This window comes from Mesocricetus auratus, unplaced genomic scaffold, assembly GCF_017639785.1.
Source record: "Mesocricetus auratus isolate SY011 unplaced genomic scaffold, BCM_Maur_2.0 Super-Scaffold_100007, whole genome shotgun sequence".
Lineage (NCBI taxonomy): Eukaryota > Metazoa > Chordata > Mammalia > Rodentia > Cricetidae > Mesocricetus > Mesocricetus auratus.
The window spans coordinates 78,296,433-78,307,813 of record NW_024429191.1 but is presented as its reverse complement, the minus strand read 5'-3'; the positions used below and the strand labels follow the sequence as shown (position 1 = coordinate 78,307,813).

The window sequence follows — 11,381 nt, the reverse complement described above, 5'->3', positions numbered from 1 at the left end:
ACCCATCTCTGTCCTCTCCCTGAAGAGGAACACTGAGGACTGATCAGAAGGCCAGTGCTGTAGTCCTTCACCGCCTGTCCTCCACAGCACCCTGGCCAGGCTCAACGCTGTCCATCTTGGTTCAGGACCATCCATTGATTCCGAAAGTTGACATAGGTCATCCCAGCCCTCTGCTGCTCCCTGCTGGAGCTAAGTCCACACTCCCCTCCAGTTTATCTCAGGGCCAGAAGCCTGATTTACTTGCTACCAGCTGAGATGCCTACCCTGGCCACCTCTTCCCTGCAGCTCCAACCCTCCACCCCTAGGAAAAACGCTGAGGGACTCCTAAGGCTGTTGCACAACTCGATTGTTTAATGGGTCAGGATCACTTGGAGCCCTTATGTCCCCGGCTCTTGAGTCTCGGGGCCTGGCCTTTTGGGGCTTCAGGAGGAGGTAGTGGCCTGTTTTGTCCCAGGACCCACAGATGGCCAGAGGGTGTCAGGCTGCAGGTCATGGCTGCAAGATCTAAGTTGGGTGGGAGCTGCATTTGCCGGTGTACTGTCTGCTCTATGCGGTAACCGCCCTTGGCCCGGTCATTCGATTCCTGTTGCCGCTGACCAGTCACTGTCAGGTTCTGGCCATCCACCCGCACCATCAGATCCTCCGGAGCAAAGCCTTGGGCATCCATCTTCATCTGGAAACTTGCATCCACACAGCTATTGCCCGGCACCAGACCCAGATCATTCTTGAGCAGCCTCACGGGTAGTGTGGTCACTTGATCTCTTTCAGTCAAAGCCACGCTGGGACATCGGGGTGCCACCCGGTTCTCCCCCGGCTCTTGCTGCCCAGTGGAGTGACTGCCTCCTACCCGTTGCATCCGAGAGAGCAACTGCTACGAGGGGCACGAGAGCCCCTCCCCCATCCTCTGGGAGAATGCGCAGAGGAAGGACCCGCCCACTCTTCACGTTCGGAGGGGCAAACAGGGGCAGAGATCATGTCAGCTTTGTCCTTCCTTGCAAACACCAGGTTGTTAGTGACCAAGTCTCCTGCTGCTGCTTTTGTCTGGGACCATGGTCCTCTGTGGGTCCTTCTCGATCTACGTCACAGCGCGGGCGGCTGTGTGGGAATTGAATCACCTGAAGATGCGTGATTCCAGCTCCCCCACCCCAGATGGGATTGAGCAACAAGGTTGAAGAGGTCTGCCCTGCCTTGCCCTGCCCTTCTTAAAAATCAGGCCTGGGGCAAGGAAAATTGTTCCTTGGACTGAGCCAGAACAGGGGACCTTACAGGTCTTCTGGAAGAACAGTAGTGTCCCCATGACCTTTCGGAGTCCTGAACTAAGACATGGAAAAGAAAATGGGTATTTCATGCTGGGCGGTGGTGGCACACGCCTTTAATCCCAGCACTCGGGAGGGGAGGCAGGTGGATCTCTGTGAGTTCGAGACCAGACTGGTCTACAAGAGCGAATTCCAGGACAGCCTCCAAAACCACAGAGAAATCCTGTCTCGACCCCTCCCCCAAAAGAAAATGGGTATTTCTCTGACTTTTTTTTTTTTACATCCCCCCCACGGGCGGGGGGGGGGGGAGGGGAAGGTCAAGGACAAGATGAAGAGAGGAGAGGAAGGGCATGCAGAGATCTTCGTTCAGCTTTAAAGCAGGGCGAGTCATATTTGCCTATTCATAGAGCAGAAATCAGTACCTTTCCAGCCTTCCGTACCTGCAGGCTGGTTTTGTTTTTTGTTTTGTTTTTTGTTTTTGTTTTACAAAGACAGGGTTTCCCCCGTGGCTTTGGTGGCTGTCCTGAACTCACTATGGAGACCAGGCTGGCCTCGAACTCCCTGGAGCTGGGATTAAAGGCGTGTGCCACCAACGCCCGGCCACTTTCGGTTTTTAAAATTCGCTCCTTTACACACAATCTCAGTATTTCAGTCTCTGTCTCTATCTCTATTTCACTCACACACCCTTGCCGTAGGCTGGGGTTGAGCTTCATTCTCTATCTCAGCATGGCCCACAACTATGCCTCTGTTCTTTTAAAAATAAACTGTTCCTGTTTAACAGTTTAACCTGAAGCACAGAAAATGCCGAATCACTTAATTCATCTGTGTCAGCACCACACAGCACAAGATGTAGAATCAATGCTACATCCCATCTCTATTGTACCTGCAATTCTGAGTCTGCAGTCATACGGGGCAGTATGGGAGCCAACCCCAGGTCCAGGCTTGTTCTAAATTCCTATGGATTTTAGAAAGGTAGAACCCAGAAATCCTCTAGACTGCCTGTGTTCTCGGGTTTCTCTTGTCCCCAAGAGGACAGCAATTGTCATTATCCCGGATGGTTTAAGGAATATTGGAATAAAGTAGCGATCAACCTAGGGTGCTCAATCGAGCGACATTTAGCTGTCTGTAACCAAGAAACAGGACAGAAAAGTCTGGAAGGCCAAGGCATAGGGAGCGGCAAGGGAAGACTACGATTCCCATAGTGCGCCGGGGCAGCGACGCCTGCGCACTATGCACCGGTTGCCCATGCGGCCCTAGGGCTGGGAGCGCGGCGCCGCTCCGCTGCGGGGGAGGCCATGGCGGAACCTTCCCAGGCCCCAAACCCGGCCCCAGCCGCGCAACCTCGGCCCCTTCAGTCCCCAACCCCTGCCCCAACTCCGACTCCTGCGCCCAGCCCGGCTTCAGCCCCCACTCCGGCTCCTACTTCGGCACCAGCCCCTGTCCCAGCTGCAGCTCCAGCCGGGAGCACGGGGACTGGGGGGGCCGGGGTAGGAAGTGGGGGACCGGGGAGTGGGGGTGATCCGGCTCGGCCTGGCCTGAGTCAGCAGCAGCGCGCTAGCCAGAGGAAGGCGCAAGTCCGGGGGCTGCCGCGTGCCAAGAAGCTTGAGAAACTAGGGGTCTTCTCAGCTTGCAAGGTGGGGGCGGGGCCTAGGTGAAAGGGGCGGGGCTTGGGGCATCCAAGGGCTCGGGTGGGAATTCGGGGCGAAGCTCTAGCCCCGGCGCTTGGGGTACAGCATCAACTGACTTATCCTTCCGCCTCCAGGCCAATGAAACCTGCAAATGTAATGGCTGGAAAAACCCCAAACCCCCTACTGCACCTCGCATGGACCTTCAGCAGCCAGCTGCCAACCTGAGCGAGCTGTGCCGGAGCTGTGAGCACCCCTTGGGTAAGGCAGGCAGCATCTTTGGGACGGGGGTAGGGAGGCGGAGGGCAGGTGCTAGGTCCTGTTTGGATAGGGTGACATAAGTATTATAAAGCCTCTTAGGGAAACCAGAGAGACTTCCTAAGGACAGATTGGGTTGGGAATGTATGTGTCTGTCCCAAGGAAGGAAAAAGGAAGTTTGCCTCCCAGAAGAAGCAGGGAGCTACCAAAGGGCTGATGTGGGAACTGACAACATTGGGTCTCCCTGACCTTTAAGGACTCAGGAGGTGGTTCAGGAATCAAGCCCTGTGGATCTCGTCTATCTATTCCTCTTAACCCTGATGTAACCATCTTGCAGCCGACCATGTGTCCCACCTGGAGAATGTGTCAGAGGATGAGATTAACCGGCTCTTGGGAATGGTAGTGGATGTAGAAAATCTGTTCATGTCTGTTCACAAGGAGGAGGACACGGACACCAAACAGGTCTATTTCTACCTTTTCAAGGTGAGCTTTCATGGCGTGAAAGAGTGAAGGTGACGGGACATTTGGGTGTGTTTGCTATCTGGCTCCCTGAGCTCTGCTACCCGTTTCTCCCCATTTCTCTTACAGCTTTTGCGGAAGTGCATCCTGCAGATGACTCGACCAGTGGTGGAGGGATCCCTAGGCAGCCCCCCATTTGAGAAGCCCAACATTGAGCAGGTAGGACGGCTTGTACGAGCAGAGCTGAGGGGCAGCATAGGGGTGAAAAGTGTTCTTGAGAGCAGAAGTTCAAAGAAAGGAGGAGAGTGCTTGCTGCCTCAGGGTGGGTGTAGAAGTTGGAAGCGGCAGGATTTCCCAGACAGGGGAGGGCCTTGGCTTGTGTTTGACATACCTCTGCTGGCCGTTCAAGCAGCCCTTCTGCTTTTGTCCCCCTCCCTCCTTCTCAGGGTGTACTTAACTTTGTGCAGTACAAATTTAGCCACCTTGCCCCCCGAGAGCGGCAGACAATGTTTGAGCTCTCCAAGATGTTCCTGCTCTGCCTTAACTACTGGAAACTGGAGACACCTGCTCAGTTCCGGCAGCGGTCCCAGTCTGAGGATGTGGCTACCTACAAGGTCAATTATACCAGGTGAGTCCAGGCAGGGCCTCAGAGAGGAGGCTTATAAGACCCGAGGGTGGTTTCCACCCTCACCTATCACTCTGCCTCCCCCAGATGGCTCTGTTACTGCCATGTGCCTCAGAGCTGTGACAGCCTCCCCCGATACGAGACCACCCATGTCTTTGGCCGAAGCCTTCTTCGATCCATTTTCACGGTCACCCGCCGGCAGCTACTGGAAAAATTCCGAGTGGAGAAGGACAAGCTGGTGCCTGAGAAGAGGACTCTTATCCTCACTCACTTCCCCAAGTAAGGCTCGGTCTGGCCTGTTGGGATTTTGCCCCAAATTCATGTCCTCGCTGATGTCCCCTTTTTTCCAGGAAGGCTTCCTGGATTGGTCCCTCCTCTCCCTCCATGGGCCTTCTGGGATCTGGGTGTCTACCTGGCAGATTTACCCATGGCCCAGAAGCTACTTGCTAGTATGTGCTAGTCTGGGGATGGCAGGTACATGGCCCGAGCTAACGCTACCCCCTCCCAATCCCCTGGTAGATTGTTACTAATAGTTTCCTATTGGGCACCTGGATATAGCCTCAGAACCCTTCCCTCCACAGAGCTCCAAGAAGTCAGAGTTTGCAGTGAAATTGTTTCCCATCCTTGCTCTGCTCCTTTCTATATACATTTACCTCTGTTGCGCCTCATTTTCCTCCCATTTGAGTGTGGGTCGTAGCTCCCTAATCAAAAACCTTTGCCAGGAACAAGCATGTGACAGCAAGAGGTGGCAAGATCAGGTGATTCCCAAACCATTTTGATACAGATGTGGAGTAAGGGAATTCAGGTGACTGGGTTCCCTGCCTGGCCACACAGCACAGGGTGGCATCAGCTCAGACCCCTTCTCCTATGCCATACATCATGACAAAACTGGGTCGCTAACCTCTCTCCTGGCTGTGTCCTGTCCTTCTATGTTCTCTGAGGGCCTCAGCAGGCAGGGAACTGACCTCCCTTTACGTACTAGGCCTTCCCAGACAGCAGGAGCTGTCCTCCCCTCTGACAGGCTCCCACTCACTGAGAACAGGGTCTGGCTGGCTGGCCTCTCATCCCTCTGGGGTTGAAGGCTGGAGTCGTGGGACAGTTGTTCCCTCCCCACAGGTTCCTGTCCATGCTTGAGGAGGAGATCTACGGGGCAAATTCTCCCATCTGGGAGTCTGGCTTCACCATGCCACCCTCAGAGGGGACCCAGCTGGTGCCCCGGCCAGGTATGTTGCACAATAGCACTGCAGGGTCTGCTTGGTCACCCTGGCTGGTCTGCTGCCCCTGGGGTAACAGAGTGGTGGGGTGTGGTAGCAGTAGGGAGAGACCTGGGGGCTCAGATAGGGCTGAAGGGCCAGCTCCTTTTGAAGACCCTGCCATAGCCTCCACTCCCGGTCCTTGATTTCTTCTCTCTTGTAGCAACAGTCAGTGCAGCGGTTGTTCCCAGCACCCCCATCTTTAGTCCCACCATGGGTGGAGGCAGCAACAGCTCCCTGAGCCTGGATTCTACAGGGGCTGAGCCCATGCCTGGTGGGTACTGGACCCCTGACCTCTCACCCCATTCACCCTTCCTTCCACATTTCCTGCTATCGCTGGGTGACCTTGTCATCCTCCCCAGTAGGAGAGAAGAGGAAGCTTCCTGAGAACCTCACGCTGGAGGATGCTAAGCGGCTTCGTGTAATGGGTGACATCCCCATGGAGCTGGTCAATGAGGTCATGCTGACCATCACTGACCCTGCTGCCATGCTAGGGCCTGAGGTAGGCAGCTTGACCTGCTGGCCTATCAGGGAGGGACCCTCACCTACCCGAGGCTCTTGCTCACCACCCCTCTTCTGCCTAGACGAGCCTACTGTCAGCCAACGCAGCCCGAGATGAAACAGCTCGTCTGGAGGAGCGGCGAGGCATTATTGAATTCCACGTCATTGGCAACTCTCTGACGCCCAAGGCCAACCGGAGAGTGCTGCTCTGGCTTGTGGGGCTGCAGAATGTCTTTTCCCACCAGCTGCCACGAATGCCCAAGGAATACATTGCCCGCCTCGTCTTTGACCCGTGAGTCCCTGGGATCCCTCAGCCCCAGAGCACCGTGAATTCCCGGTCCTTCCACACTGGACACTCTCCCAGTGCCAAGGCTCAACCTTTCAGGGTTCCGTTTCCTCTGATCCTATCCCTGATGACACTTCCCTCTTTCAGGGTTGAGGGACCTGGGGAGCACGGAAAGGACAGGTAAATCCCATGACATGCCCCTTCTCTCTTAGGAAGCATAAGACGCTGGCCTTGATCAAGGATGGGCGTGTCATTGGCGGGATTTGCTTCCGCATGTTCCCCACTCAGGGCTTCACAGAAATCGTCTTCTGTGCTGTCACCTCAAATGAGCAGGTCAAGGTGAGCATCCCATCGCCTGCTTCTGAATTTGGACCAAGGCAGAATGACTAAGCCCCAGCACCTCTTGTAATAACCAGACATTTCCACAAGGTGGCAGTTCTGCCTTCATAATTGATCATTCAGGAAACACCTGTTTAAAAAAAAAGTACCCAAAAGTAGGGCTTGGTGGCCCATGCCTTTAAACCAACCACCACTAGAGAGATAGAGGCAGAAGGATCTCTGTGAGTTCAAGGCCAGCCTGGTCTATACAGTGTGTTCCAGGACAACAGGGCTACACAGAGAAAACCTGTCTTTAAAAAAAAAAAAAAGCCAGGCGTTGGTGGTGCATGCCTTTAATCCCAGCACTTGGGAGGCAGAGGTAGGTGGATCTTTGTGAGTTTGAGGCCAGCCTGGTCTACAAGAGCTAGTTCCAGGACAGCCTCCAAAGCCACAGAGAAACCCTCTCTCGAAAAACAAAAAAAGAAGAAAAAAGAGAGTACCCAAATCAGCAATGATTTTTTTTTCCTGTTCTTTTCTGGTGTTAGGATGGAACACAGGACTTTGTGCACACTAGGCCAAAACTTTAGTACTGAGTTATGACCCCAACAGGAGTATTTCAAGACAGGATTTCTCTGTGTAACCTTGCTTGCCCTGGAACTCAAGAACTTGTTCTGTAGACCAGGCTGGCCTTGAACTCACAGAGATCCACCTGCCTCTGCCTCCCGTGTGCTGGGATTAAAGGCGTGCCCCACCAACGCCCGGCTAACAAGCAGTATTTTTAAGTGAATCTTTGGGGACTTTGTGTTTCAGAAAGGGTCTCATGTGTCCCAGTCTGGCCTTAAAAACTGTAATCCAGGGGATCTTAAACTTCTGATCCTCTCCCCTCTGCTTCCAGAGTGCTGGGATCACAGGTGTGTACCACCACGCTGGGTTTTACTCAGTGCTGGGGACTGTACCGAGGTCTTTGTGCTGAGCAAGCACTCTGCTAACTGAGCTACACCCCGACACAACAATGCTTCTTTTTCTTTTTTACATTCCAATCCCAGTCCCCCCTCCTCCTGCTCTCTCTACTCCCCCCACCTCCCGTCTGCTCCTCGGAGAGAGTACGGTCTCCCCTAGGAAGTCTACTAAGTCTGTCCCATCATCTCATGGGGCAGGACCAAGGCACCTCTCCACTCCATACCCCTGGACAGACACTTTTTAAGAGAACTGTGGTTTCTTCACAGGAAAATGTACATACCTTGGGGAGTTGATAACTGTTAGTTACTTAGAGCTAATAGTCCCAGCTTCTATCTTTTCACAGCAAACTATTCTGGGCTTCTCTCCTCCTGTTTTATATACATATCTGTGTGATCGTGACATGTGAGTTCGGGGTTCAGATGCTGTCATGAACAGGCCCCTGTCACCCCTTCTGTTCTTTCTCCTTTGTTCTAAAGCCCTAGGACTGGGGCCAACAGGCTAAGTTGGATTGGAACCCAGCCCTGCTGTGTCTGTGGTCAACTGACCTCAGACTGTTATTTGTGTAGCTGGATTTCAGGGGCTTTGGGGAGTTTTAATTTTATTTATTTTCGGTTTTTCAAGACAGGTTTTCTCTGTGTAAACATAGCTGTCCTGGAACTAGCTCTTGTAGACCAGGCTGGCCTTGAACTCACAGAGATCCACCTGCCTCTGCCTCCTGAATGCTGGGATTAAAGGCATGCACCACCACCTCCCAGCCCAGTTTTGGGGGTTTTTGTTTTGCTTATGAAATGGGGCTTTTAATACCTACTATTGGGCTAACTGGCGAAGAATCAAGTGCTGAATCTGGCCCAGAGCAATCATCTAGCAATCCTTCGCTTTTCCTCAGTAAACTACCCTCTGCTGGCCGCCTGTCCTCCCTGCCTTGCCTGCCCCTTCTCCTTCCCAGCCTGTTCCATCTTCCCACACAGGGTTATGGCACACATCTGATGAATCACCTAAAGGAGTACCACATCAAACACAGCATCCTTTACTTCCTCACCTATGCTGACGAATATGCCATCGGCTACTTCAAAAAGCAGGTGAGCCTGGGCCTCGCCACACCTGCTGCCTGGGACCCAGTTTGGGTGCATGACTTCCAGTAGAGTGTTGTTGATTTTTACTCTTTGGCTCTTTGTTCTTTTGGGGGGCCTAAAGATTTATTTATTTATTACATGTACAGTGTTCTGCCTACATGCCAGAAGAGGACACTAGATTGAATTGTAGATGGTTGTGAGCCACCATGTGGTTGCTGGGAGTTGAACTCAGGACCCCTGGAAGAGCAGTCTGTGCACTCTTAACCTCTGAGCTATCTCTCCAGCCCCCATCAGGTGTTTTAGACAGGCAGAGTAACACAGCTTCACAGAGTTAAACAAATGCAACATAAAAGAATGCAACACATCTTTGCGTCATTAAAACAAATGTTCCGCAGTGTAAACAAATGTGACACACCTTAGAATAATTTTCCACAGTAGTGAGGCCTTCTTGTCCCTGTTACACCTGTCACCAGTGAGGAGGGCTCTCCCTTTCTATCTCCTCTCCACCTCTTGCCACTCAGTGAATGGGACCAGGAACCAGAAGGTCCTTTTGGGGACTGAAGGAGGTAGGAACAGCCACCTTGGAGCCTTTCCAGGGGCAGGTAGAGTTCTCACACCGCCACAGGCGTGTTTAGAGGTGTAAGGGGAAACGTGCCATGTGCTACCTTCTCAAATGCTCCTGAAGAAGTGACTGAAAGTTGGAGAGTCCTTGCTGATGGATTGGGTCTAACTCTTCACTCACCAAGGGCTTCTCCAAGGACATCAAGGTGCCCAAGAGCAGATACCTGGGTTACATCAAGGACTATGAAGGAGCGACACTGATGGAGTGTGAACTGAATCCCCGGATTCCCTACACAGAGCTGTCCCACATCATCAAGAAACAAAAGGAGGTGTGTGCATGTATCCATAGGGGTTTTGGGAGTGTGCGTTGCTTGGGAGTAAATGGGCAGAGTCATGTATCGTGCACGTGTTTATGTGGAGGAGACAGGCCTGGTCTTGGTTCTTGCCCTGCCTCAGGAGAAGTCAAAAGCAAATGTTACCACTTACTGATCATGGCCTTGGCCAAGGGTGACTGGACCTGAGTAGGCCCCCTCAGACCCCTTGCTTCCTCAGATCATCAAGAAATTGATTGAGCGTAAACAGGCACAGATCCGAAAGGTCTACCCTGGGCTCAGCTGCTTCAAGGAGGGAGTGAGACAGATTCCTGTGGAGAGCGTCCCCGGCATTCGTGAGCAGGGGCTTTGGCTGAAAGGGCAGGAGGGCATTCTCGGGCCTGGGTGGGCATTCTTAGGGATGCTCTCTCCCCCTTTGCAGGAGAGACAGGCTGGAAGCCCTTGGGAAAGGAGAAGGGGTGAGTAGTTGAGGGGAATGAGCGTGGGGTGGGGTGGAGTTGGGGGGCAGAAGGACTCAGACCCTCAGACTTGGCATCTCCTATTCCAGCAAGGAACTGAAGGACCCTGATCAGCTATACACAACCCTCAAAAACCTGCTGGCTCAGATCAAGGTGAGGGCCAGGTTCTCTTGTAGGGGTAATTGAAGTGGGTGGCAGTCTTGGGTTGGACAAGTTGGCACCGTGAGCCTGTCCCCAACTCAGCTCTTCTCTCCAGTCACACCCCAGTGCCTGGCCCTTCATGGAACCTGTGAAGAAATCAGAGGCCCCCGACTACTATGAGGTTATCCGCTTCCCCATTGGTAAGGACCCTCCTCCCTTCACGTGCCCAGCTGTGCCCCCACATCTGCTCCTACCTATGCTGAGTCAGGTACCCCTCCAGGACCCACTGTGGTGGGCAACCCCAGCTACATTCCATCACCTCTTAAAGGCATATCTCTTCTCCCCTGCGACCCAGACCTGAAGACCATGACAGAACGGTTGCGCAGTCGCTACTACGTGACCCGGAAGCTCTTTGTAGCTGACCTGCAGCGAGTCATCGCCAACTGCCGGGAGTACAATCCCCCAGACAGTGAATATTGTCGCTGTGCCAGTGCCCTGGAGAAGTTCTTCTACTTCAAGCTCAAGGAGGGAGGGCTCATTGACAAGTAGTTCCCAGCTGGGCTCGCGGTCGCTGTCCACCTCGGTCTCATCTGACCCATGTGGGTGTGTTTCTGGCCATCTCTCCCTGACCCAGCAGGAGAAACTCCACCATGGGCCCCAATCTTGCAGACTTTTCAGTCGGCCGGCAATCCCAAACCTGCAGCTCTGTTCCTGGGTTCATCGCATCCCATCCGACCTTGGGGAGATGCCTGGTCTGGGACCAGCCCCTGTTGAATGTCTTGTGGCCGGGAGATGAGCTGCTCAGCCCTGATCCAGAGAGAGCCATTGAGGCTGGGAGTTCTGAGCCTGATCCAGGTGCCTGTTTCCCAGGGTCAGGGCTATTCAGTGATTAGCCTTGGGATGGAAACAGCTCAGACTGGAGGAGCTAGGAGGGGCTGTGGCTCATCCTACACTGTTTTGTCCATCTGTCCCCCAGGGCTGGGGGCATGAGGACCATTCATTCCTTGGCATTAATCCCTTGGAGGGAACAATAAAGCTTTTTTTTTTTTCCTGTGTGGTTGTTTTTTGGGGTGGGTGTAGCTTCAGACTTAGTAGACTGACCTTCATTCACTCTTCCCTGCAACTTGGAAGCCCAACTTGAGACTACACCAGGGCTGCTGGTTCATAGTGGGCTGAAGGACCTGCCTGTCTGCAGTCCCCACCTCTTCTCCAATGGCTTCCAGTCTGTCTCACCTGCTAAGGGAGAGCAAGAGCTTGCCCTTAATGCCTGCCCAT

At 53.4% G+C, this 11,381-nt stretch overlaps 2 protein-coding genes across 3 annotated transcripts; one reads left to right on the top strand and one right to left on the bottom strand.

The window, feature by feature from the left end:
- Positions 1-331: 331 nt before the first annotated feature.
- Positions 332-898, bottom strand: Hspb9 (heat shock protein family B (small) member 9). The gene has a single exon (XM_040749705.1). It carries the CDS (start codon positions 854-856, stop codon positions 365-367), a length of 492 nt encoding a protein of 163 aa, XP_040605639.1. The 5' UTR covers positions 857-898; the 3' UTR covers positions 332-364.
- Positions 899-2,502: 1,604 nt separating this feature from the next.
- On the top strand, positions 2,503-11,155 carry Kat2a (lysine acetyltransferase 2A). Of its 2 annotated transcripts, none has more exons than XM_005087393.4 (18): positions 2,503-2,890; positions 3,019-3,142; positions 3,477-3,622; positions 3,728-3,817; positions 4,045-4,226; positions 4,311-4,502; positions 5,340-5,446; positions 5,640-5,750; positions 5,842-5,978; positions 6,061-6,269; positions 6,476-6,602; positions 8,510-8,620; positions 9,361-9,504; positions 9,728-9,842; positions 9,929-9,965; positions 10,055-10,118; positions 10,222-10,306; positions 10,462-11,155. In XM_005087393.4, exons 1-18 carry the CDS (start codon positions 2,552-2,554, stop codon positions 10,653-10,655), a joined length of 2,514 nt encoding a protein of 837 aa, XP_005087450.1. In that variant the 5' UTR covers positions 2,503-2,551; the 3' UTR covers positions 10,656-11,155. The 2 variants fall into 2 exon arrangements, with proteins under 2 accessions (XP_005087450.1, XP_005087449.1); XM_005087392.4 differs by having other exon boundaries at positions 5,839-5,978.
- Positions 11,156-11,381: the final 226 nt, after the last annotated feature.

Bases quoted from the DNA above. Each gene is read 5' to 3' on its own strand.
- Hspb9 (XM_040749705.1), bottom strand. From the start codon at position 856: ATGCAACGGGTAGGAGGCAGTCACTCCACTGGGCAGCAAGAGCCGGGG.
- Kat2a (XM_005087392.4), top strand. From the start codon at position 2,552: ATGGCGGAACCTTCCCAGGCCCCAAACCCGGCCCCAGCCGCGCAACCT. The intron at 9,843-9,928 runs GTGAGCAGGGGC...CCCCCTTTGCAG, and splicing joins GGAGAGCGTCCCCGGCATTC to GAGAGACAGGCTGGAAGCCC. The intron at 10,119-10,221 runs GTGAGGGCCAGG...TCTTCTCTCCAG, and splicing joins ACCTGCTGGCTCAGATCAAG to TCACACCCCAGTGCCTGGCC.